General features: G+C 33.7%; 1 protein-coding gene across 1 annotated transcript; it reads right to left on the bottom strand.

Moving 5' to 3' along the window:
* Positions 1 to 1,065: 1,065 nt before the first annotated feature.
* Positions 1,066 to 10,115, bottom strand: LOC133185584 (bcl-2 homologous antagonist/killer-like). Its single transcript, XM_061320887.1, has 5 exons — positions 9,919 to 10,115; positions 6,898 to 7,199; positions 6,516 to 6,659; positions 4,216 to 4,402; positions 1,066 to 3,194 (listed from the first exon to the last, which is right to left on the bottom strand). The coding sequence occupies exons 2-5, from the start codon at positions 7,149 to 7,151 to the stop codon at positions 3,084 to 3,086; spliced, it is 696 nt and encodes a 231-aa protein (XP_061176871.1). The 5' UTR covers positions 7,152 to 7,199; positions 9,919 to 10,115; the 3' UTR covers positions 1,066 to 3,083.
* Positions 10,116 to 10,244: the final 129 nt, after the last annotated feature.

The following is a 10,244-nucleotide window of genomic DNA, read 5'->3' as shown; positions in this document are numbered from 1 at the left end:
CTCAAAAGTCCATTGAAACAATACAAATCGGGAGCACAACAAACATGAACCTCTAAAAACATCAGAGTTTGGGATCAGGTGCCATGGAGGAGTACGCATCCCCTGTCGACAGTTCACATCCGCCGTATTCTCGTTGTCATGATCGGGCCAACGGAAAAATCCATAGACAATTCAGTGTGTAAATAATGGCCTAACAATTAGTATAAAAAACGTCAGTCAGCATTCGACTTAAAGATAGATTGTATTTACTGACAAGGTCATTGTATCGACCATAATACTTGCGAAATGATGACTTAAAACAAGACTGTTGATGTCCCTGATTCATCAACCTGTTTGTCAATAGCTTGCCTCGTTTTAGAAATAGTTCATACGTAGATCGAATCATTTGGGAGTCATAAAGCCCATATGCAGGTGATAAGGGTATATTCACTATATTGCTACATAAGTTAGGGAAGTTGACAATTGAAAGTTACGTCATCACGTTTATCAGATAAGACACTGGAATGGGTCACCAATTTATGCCTTCAATAACATGATATAAATGGAAAAAAACCGTAATATCATGCTATTAATCTCTGTAACAGAGTTTGAAGTGGCTACTTGTTGTATATAGTCATTAGTGTCGCCAGGCTTTTACTACCACAAGCTAGTGGGTTCATCTTTTAGCTATTGGTAGAGATCTGAGAGTTGTAGGTTCAAGCCACGTTGTGGACACACCCTATATTATCAGTCATATAAGCTAACATTGACATGGTCTGTCAGTCTCACTTGGTTCTCCAGATTTTTTTTCAATACGTTTGCAGATATTGACCTGATTTTTGGTATGCATTTCTACCTTAATGAGTTATCAAATTTGCATGTCCTTCTGTTTTGATGAGGTTTTATAGAAAAACAGCCTTTACACTTAAAAATTTAGTTGAAATACAGAGATATAATATTACAGAAACTGGTCAATTTCTGTACACACCTCATCAATAAAAGATAACTAATCTTTCTGATACATTAAAGTTTTAGAATATACCAAGAATATTCCCTGAAAACTTTGTAAAAATATCAAGCATGCAGTAATTTGAATATTGATAGATTTATTATGACTTCTTGTCATCAAATATAATTATCTGAAAAAGTCAAATGAAGAACAAACAAGAATAAAGTGTCTGTGGAGCCTGAGTAAAAGGATACTGGGACTCATCAGATCACAGGGTTCAATTAGCAATCTGCTAAAACAATGAAATGACTTGTATAAAAAGAATCTCAAAGATGAAATTAAAAGTGATCATAACAAACAAGGCTGGAATAAATACATGTAACAGAAAAGGAGAAATCCTGTCTCTAAACTTTGGTCTAATTGAACACTTCCCTATTTCTTAAAATAGCCCCTTTGACTAGTGCACACTGGGAAAAATAAAATCTATCATCTATAATTTCATAGTTTTAGAGGACCAGTTTGGAAAATATAATTTGACTGGAACTGGCCCATTTTACAGATACTCTATGAATATGTTATCTGATAAATTAATTTCATATTCAGTGATCATTATAAGTATCTCAATTTTTAATTCATTTTGTGACTAATCCATTTAGTTTGAATTGTTTGACCTTAGAGGTATAAGTTAATGAAGACAAATATATTAGGCACTAAGTACAAAGCCATATATAATCATTACCATATACATGTATTACTAATTATCTCCCAGATTTGTTCAGCAATGAAGTACAGTGTACTCTAATTTCATTTAAAACATACTCATGCATTACAAATCCATGTACACCTCAAACTTGAAAAAAAAAAAAACAGGAATAAGGAAAAAAAAATGTAAACTAAAAATACATGTGGCATAATTCAAACACATGTGACCAACTACATTACAAAAAACTCTTTTTTTATAGTATGACAACTTTGCATGAATTGTACATTATGTGAAGATCAAGTAATGAATTGGCACACTTTGTAGTGATCAGAATATTGATAGATGTTTGATACTGAAACAAACAATGAGCATGAGAAGGTAAGTAGATTCATTGTCAACAACTGATGTTCATGACATTATTTACAGTAATTGATACAAAACACATTTTATTCTACTTTAAAGGTAAATTCAAAACATAATCTGTTTTTAAAAAACCTTTTTTTTTTGTTTACAACTATATAAATATACAATCCATACAGTATTTGATTTTTACAGGACAAAGTAATTTTAATTAGTGTTAATTACTAATTGTAGAATGGTACAAAAAAGTTTTAGTGTTGTCAAACATGCATTATCACCAGTACTAAATCAGGCCACATTTAAAACTCCAAGATCATGTGATTGATTGAAGGAAAGCAAAGGTGGAATATTTACAGATATCAAATGGAAAACATATCAAACCAAACACTGCCTCATTTTATACACACAGAATTAACTTTAAGTAGAAGTCTTTTATACAGGAATTAATAAGGTCTTAAGCTTGCAAAGAATTTTCAGCAATAAGTTATGAAACAGGATGTCAAGCAACTGAAAAATTTTATTGTTAACTAAAGTTAGAGTTGAAATAATTGAATAATTTATTCTAAAACTAAGTACTAATAAATACATTGCTTCTAGAATCTACTGCACCATGGATGCCCTATACAAAAGTCTCCTGCTAGGGTGTAATTCATTGCATATTCTATCTACAATCTGAGCAGATTTGACACACAAGGATCTAGAGCAGTGTTACACACTGACGTCCTCGGTGTTGAGATCAGGGCTTGGGAATGAGCTGCTTCTAGGTGACTTGATATCAATATGGAAAGTAAGAGAAAAATAAAGATGGATTCTCCCTGCCAAACTTCAATTCTGATTTCAGAAAAAGGGAATAGAGAAATTATATAAATAGCTACACTATTCAGACCTCATTATTTTTCTTGGTGATTATCCTCACACAAGCTGGAGAAATTCACTTCAAAATGAATTCTTTCAGCACACATTTGATGTTCAGCTCATACAAAGGGACACATTCCTGAACTATATGATCGCAGATCAGTTTGTCAATACTTAAGAACCAGCACTGTACATGGTTAATGTACATGTTTTATGGATTTCTGTAATCCCTGGGCTTCAACTCTTCTTGCTGAAGTAAAATACTGCTGCTATGGCAACCATACAGGATCCTACGACGATAGAGAGGGTGGTAAAACTTGGGGAGGGGGAGTACTGGAGAGCCGCACTCTGTAAAGAAAACACATCAAATGAAGCTACGTAAACTTCTCATTTTCTAACATCCTCAAATTGATTAGTTGATCGATCCTGTGGCCAATGTGTACTTTTTTGTTAGGCCAAATAAAAAAATATATGTGGTTCCGGTTACCCGACCATCCCTATTTTATACCCCCTACCCTAAACTTTTTTTTGGGCAATTTTCATATTTTTTCCGGAATTTTCCCCGATTTCCATCAATAGCTCCGGTTTAAGTTTTAGTTTCAGCAATGACGGCCTCCTTGCAAAACATAGTGCAAGTGTTTAATAGTGTTAAATCCAAAGCAAGCTAGCATGTAGGTGTCCCCTACCAATATTGACTAGTATATTATCACACCACATCTAAATGCCACTTGCAAAGCAGTGATAGGTATTATTTAGAAAAATTAAGAAAATTATTTTGTTTAAAAAAAAAAAAAAAAATCCCTACCTACCTACCCTAATTTTTTTGGAGGTGTAACCGGAACCACACATATTTTTTTGTTTGGCCTTATTTTTTTGTGATTTTATGTTTAATAATGAACACAATTCAAAAGTTCAAATATACATGATACAATTTGAAAGTATCCCGGGAAAAGATATTTCTAAACCATTTCTTGTAAATTTGCAAATTTATGACTCTGTTTTATTTACAGATTTTTTAATTCTTTTGTCTAAGAATTAGAGTAATGAACATGTAAAATGATTTTTATATGTTATTATTGCACCTAAGAAAATACATGTCCACGATTAATATTGAATATGTTGGTCTTGAATTGAAAAAGGATGTCTATAAATAGATATGGTACTAATAAAAGCTCACTTGAGTCTTGAGCTCAGGTGAGCTAAAAACTCAATTTTCAAAACCTCTTTTGAAAATTGATCAAATCAATTATACATGTACATGAAGACTTTTTTTATTATCAAAGTTACCCGCAGATTAACAGAAACATTAAAGAATACATTGTAATTGGATTAACATATAAATTATATCTTTTATACAAGGAAGACATACCCATCCACCCTGTTGAGCAATCCATCCAGCAATTTTCTCCTTGATAAATCTAACCACATGACTGACAATAATCTTCAGGAATTGTGCGAACTTTTTGGCTCGTTCTTTGACAACTGTCATGGTGATACGGTAAGCTAGGCACATGAGAGCTGCAACACGTCCCCAGTTGATTTCATCGGCAAACAACCTGCAGTGTTACAAATCAATTATCATATCTTCACAGTATGTGGATACAACCTGCAGTGTTACAAATCAATTATCATATCTTCACAGTATGTGGATATATATGACTATCTACTTTGTGAGAAATGTTTAAAAGAAAATGGGTAATTGCAGAGGTAATTCATGCTACACTTTGCAATAGTTGCTCAACTTGTTAGTGATAATAAATCCTGCATTAACCATTTGCATCCTCTCCATGAAGAAGAAACGAGCATGTACAGGGTTCTCCACATTTGAAAATTTAACCATGGAGGAAGCTGCGCAAAGGCACAATGCGACCAAAAACACGAATGCATGTTAGACTTCCTAACCTTCATTAATCAATGATTGATTAATTCACAAAACTTAACCACTGCAGCACAAAAAGTTGAAATAACCAATGATTTTTTAAGCTTAAAAATTAAAAATAAAAAGGATTATGTATCTTAAATGTAATTACTCTACAAATGTACCAAAATTGGTCCAAAACTGTAGGAACATTTTGAAGGAATTTAAAAATAATATTTTAATAGAGTAACCATGGCAACAGTTTTCAAAAACTGATATACAGAACTGATGTTGCCTTTATATAAAACGTTTTATTTAAATATGACTAAAACTGATGAATTGGTAGTACCTTAAAAAAAAAAAAGTTAACAGACACACAAACAAACGAAAGCCGAAATCCTACTAATCATGCTAATGCCTAAGCTTTTTTTAACTGCATGATCTATGAAAACTTACTGGTGGCATACATGGTAAAAGTAACTTATTATAACCAGGGGCATTAATTTGCATTACTGTAATTTTGCTTTCTCTTCTGTCTTTTTCTAAACGTTATTTTTTTTCTACATATTGCATTTTCGCTGAGTTTCTCCATTGTTTATTCCTCCACGTGTCCGTGCTAAAAATAGCGCCACGCGAAGTTTCATAAAAACGGGAGGTAACTTTAAAACTAAGACGACGATTGGCACTTACGTACGGTACATTTTATCAGAAAGAAAATGAAGTTATATACTTAAGAACAAAGAATGAGGAATCGATTAAATAAAAAGAACAGGGAATTTTGAAAGGGCTCATTTTTTTCTGGGCATACCTACTGCTCGTTATGATCTGTTACCATATAGTGAACACGATGGAATTTCCCGAAATTACATGTTTGTATAGTTACAGGATAGTGGGCTGACTAATTAATTCTCAAGATATTGATCTTTAGCTGATTGACCCTCCATTGTCACGCTTCACAGCATAGTCGCCGATCAGCGACTGTGTTTGTTTAGCACAGTCCGCTTTCCTTCGAGGCATGCGAGATGCATATCAGTCGTAGTATAAACACAATTAACTACTCAAGTCATTAAAAAGTAGGTGTAAATACTAAAATGCAATAAAAAATTAACCAGGGCGGCCGTCGATTTTAACCATGGCGCAGCTCGTTTAACCATGGCGCACATAAATTTAACCATGGCGGGCCGCCATGGTAAAACCCCTTGTGGAGAACCCTGCATGTATACTTAGTTTTCCCAAGTAGGGTTTGCAGAGGGTTAAACTCTTGAGTCCCCTTTGATTCTTAAATGCAATGGATGGTTAAGAAAGCCTCTCAATGTGAGTGACTGATCTTAAGGAATACAGTGTTTTACAACCATTTCATGACAATGACAGAACCACCTATTTTTACTTCTCCTCAACAGAGAGCGCTTATGATATATCTCCTAAATTGAAGTCCAGGGGTTCCAGTTTTGGAGCATGTCCAGTTAATACAGTCCTACTAGACCAAACTTGCATGGATGCCACTTACCTCCATACTGTAAACCAACTTTTATTCGCGTGGGAGAAATATTCCTGAGTTTCGCGACCTACTTTAATTCGCGAATATTAATCGCATCAAACCAATTATTTTGCCTTGTATTAGTACAAAATGTTTCCTCAGTTGCGAAAATTAATTGTCGCAGATTGATTTCAAACTGACGAATCGCGAATAAAAGATGACGCGAATAATAGTTGGTTTACAGTATTTAAGATTTACCATTTTGACCTTATTTTCACTTAATTTTAACAAAATGATATGATTGAGACATAATCTTATAAAAATGAATACTAACTTTTTGGCCACTCCAGCAAACACATCATAGGCTGTTTCCTCAGTCACATTAAGCTGAGAGATCATGTCTTTGAAATCATCTGCATATCTCCTGTTGATATCGTCACCTATTCTGGCCAACTGTCTACCAACTTGGGAGGCTCGACTACAAAGTAGAAGGCATTTATAAAATAATGTCTAGATTCATAAACTGCTATTTTGATAAATACAAAAGTAATTTATGATAAAATCATATCTTAACATATTAAGATTTTAATGATTTATTAATATTTCTTTTATTCTCATTAAAAACTTTGAAAAATTCACAAAAAAGATCAATCTTTATAGGGACCTCTATCAGTGGAAAACTAATACAGTAACTAGTTATCTCCCCTGTAACAAACCTGACTGGATCCGATGTGAAATTACACAGCTCCGGGACTGTCGGTGTGGACGCGTCAGGTGTATCTTCCTCTAACTGATGCCGGTAACTCTCATAAATAAAATTCCTGATCACATCCTCGGCCTCATCGATCACATTTTCCTCAGTGTCTGGGGTCACCTGTTCTGAGTTGGGGGACGGAATCTGCCTGACATCAGAGGTGGGAGGAACCCGTCTCCCATCATGGGTCCCAGAACCACCGTCCCAGTACGCCATTTCTGGGGGGTCTCTCCTTCACACCATTCAACCTCAGTCGTCAGTATGCTGGAAGCATTTAAAGATTTATAATGAGCCGTGGACCAATATAAAAATGGTATCAGAGATACTGGGATTATGTGACATTCAGCTAAATTCTTTAGACATTATGTTCAATTCTATTATGCAAAGAAAGTTTACTTTCTTGTACATACATGTACTAAGTACCCATGACATGGTATAGCCAATATGCATTATGAGGTCATATTATGACGTCATTGTCCTTTACTATTCAAAGAAATAATCACATCACAAACAGCTTTGGCGCAAGGGCACAGAGTACTTAACATGTCAAACACAAGATTTAATAATATTAAGCAGAATATTCCACAGATTTATGTCTGTAGAACAATGACATCATAATTATGATGTCATAATGTGTATTGACTATGACATTGTTGGTATTAAGCATGCAATAAAAAGTGAGTGTAAACCTTTTCTTTATAAATGACAAACATCTTATGCATTTCAATTGACTCATTTGCATATATATGCCTATACTTAGCCTTAATTCACTTGTGTTGACATACGAACAATACAGAGGATACTTTATATTAATACACGTGCTCATTGAGACGGCGTTAACTTCATAAGGAGACAGTGTTAAGTGGATGGCATATACTTAATGCACATGACACAGTGTGACCGATCAGACATAAAACAATGAGGCAATACAACACCAGATTACTTTAATAATGGGATTAGCTCAGAAAAAAATGTATTGATAATGGTAAGTTAACTTTTAGAAATGTAATGAAGGATAACTCCACTGATTTCAATAAAATTAAGAAAGGTACACCCTAAGCAGGAAGGTTTAGGAAGCTGGATATTTAGGACATTATCTAAATTCACTGAAAAATTTAGCTGTTTAGAGAACAATCTGTATGATGTAAAAGTAATTTGAATTACATTGGTTTGTTTATCAACACAGAGCTTATAGTTACTTGGAAATGAGACCTGGTCCAAAAACTTTAACCTGCACCAAAAACTTTAAAAATCACATAGGGTATATAAGCTCCCCCCCAACTTCATTGAGGTGGGCTAAAAAATAAGTGTTGTGCTGTGCAAATATGACAGAATTTATCCTACAGGGATAGACATTAACTTTCAGATTCATTTGCCCTCCGTGCAAGTGATCTCAAACTTTGACTTGTCCGAATGCAAAACTTGGTTGCCAAAAATTAGGGAAGAACTTAAGAAATTTTTAATTACTGTAAAAACATACATCTTATAATCTTGATCAGGATGCATCGTGTTACACTGTACTTATATTCTGTGCATGAATAAATACTAAGTAATCTAATTTCCAAATAAGAAGTTAACAAAATTTTGTTAGATGTAGAGCGTATTTACTTCGAAAGAAAATAACAAACCCCATTTTTAAATGAACGGTATATAATCCAGAAACACTACCAAGGAATTTCGAATGCAAAAACATTGTCAGTCAGGTGCGTGGCGGAAATCAAGTGTTCATTTTATTGTTTTATTTATAAATTAATGTAAACTAAATAAAAATGTAAATTTGTAAGAGAAAAATTCACCTGCCTGATCGGACAAGTATGTCGACAATTTCACTCGCCCGAACTGAGGATTAACTTGTCCCGGGCAATTGGACAACCGTTAATGTTGATCCCTGTCCTATGATAAAGTCCTCACTTTTACTAGCTTGAATCACTGATTACTAGCCCTCTTAAAAGTGTGAAAAATAAAATGACTGTTTTGTTTCATTCCCTTTGATTTAATCAATGAGCCTCATTATTTAATTCATAAAATTTCCTTTAACCCTCTGTTCTGTCTTTTTATTGTCAGTTATTTAATCCTGAAATAAATTGTTTTATACATGGATGCACTGTAAGCATTTCATCACAATATGTTTATAAATAACCGAGTCATATCTCACTGCCCACTGATCTTTCCATTTGTTAGAAACTTTCATGTGCATTCTACATGTAATTCAAAGCTTTTCTTGATGTCAGTGACAGTCTTCCTCTCTACTAATGAAGAAAATCTTTTTTAGAGTTTTTTTGGACAATTATTTAAAATATGAGATGGAAATGGATTAATACTGCTCAAAATTCTACAAGTCTGATTGGACTAGTGCTGACCTGGATTCTACAAGCCTGAGTGACTGAATTTTTTTTACTAGTGTAAGGGCATCGGCCAAGTGCTATTGGTGTACGCTGAGAAACATGTAAAGCCTGCATTTAACATGATAGAACATTTCATAGTTTTTTTTTTTAAATATACATACTATGTTTGGTTAATTCAACCTCATTAAGAAGAAAAACTCAACATTTCTGTTTTATGTTTACAAACTTTAAAAAAGAATGATCAAATTTCTTAATTAAGACACGTTTTTCATCTAAACAAGTGAATGATTACATCAGCAATATAACATCTAAAAATAGATTCAAAGCAAAACATATTACTAAACGTGAAAGATCAATAACAAATCACATGTAAATGATAACGTTTACATAAATGCATAATATAATTAGATGTGAAATCCCTGGACAAAGTAACTCTTCAAACAATTGATGCAACGTAGGTCATTCACCCACCCCGTTGACCATACGCGTAATATTTCAGGAACACGGGGCATGTGGCCTTTATAGACTAACCGACTTAACAAACTTCTCAGAGAGCCATGTAACTGTACTTTTCTTACAGTGCATATTTCTATTACAGTGTCTCTGTATTAATTAATGAAATATTTAATTGAACATACTTGATTCTTGAATTTGAAACCGCGGAAATATCGTTGAAGGTTATCCAATCCAATCTTCAATTCTGAAAATATCTCTTTCCCAATATTTTCGTAAAATCACAAAACAGCAGAATATTTACATCATCGTTTCAACGCCAATTAGGCAAGGCTTACTCTGATTAATATCTTCTAAAAAGTCTTTGTTTATGTGTTGTGTCATTCTTTTTCCTGTGCCAAAATATTCCAGTGGAACTCTTCTGTTTATTAACTCGTACGAACTTTATTCGTGTTATGGAAACACACACAAATTCAACCGATATTGATCATTCAATTTTTTTTCCCAAAAA

This window comes from Saccostrea echinata, unplaced genomic scaffold (assembly GCF_033153115.1).
Source record: "Saccostrea echinata isolate AGI-Se365-2 ecotype Australia unplaced genomic scaffold, CSIRO_AGI_Sech_v1 ptg000012l, whole genome shotgun sequence".
Lineage (NCBI taxonomy): Eukaryota > Metazoa > Mollusca > Bivalvia > Ostreida > Ostreidae > Saccostrea > Saccostrea echinata.
The sequence above is the reverse complement of the archived record's forward strand: the minus strand, read 5'-3'. Positions and strand labels throughout refer to the sequence as shown.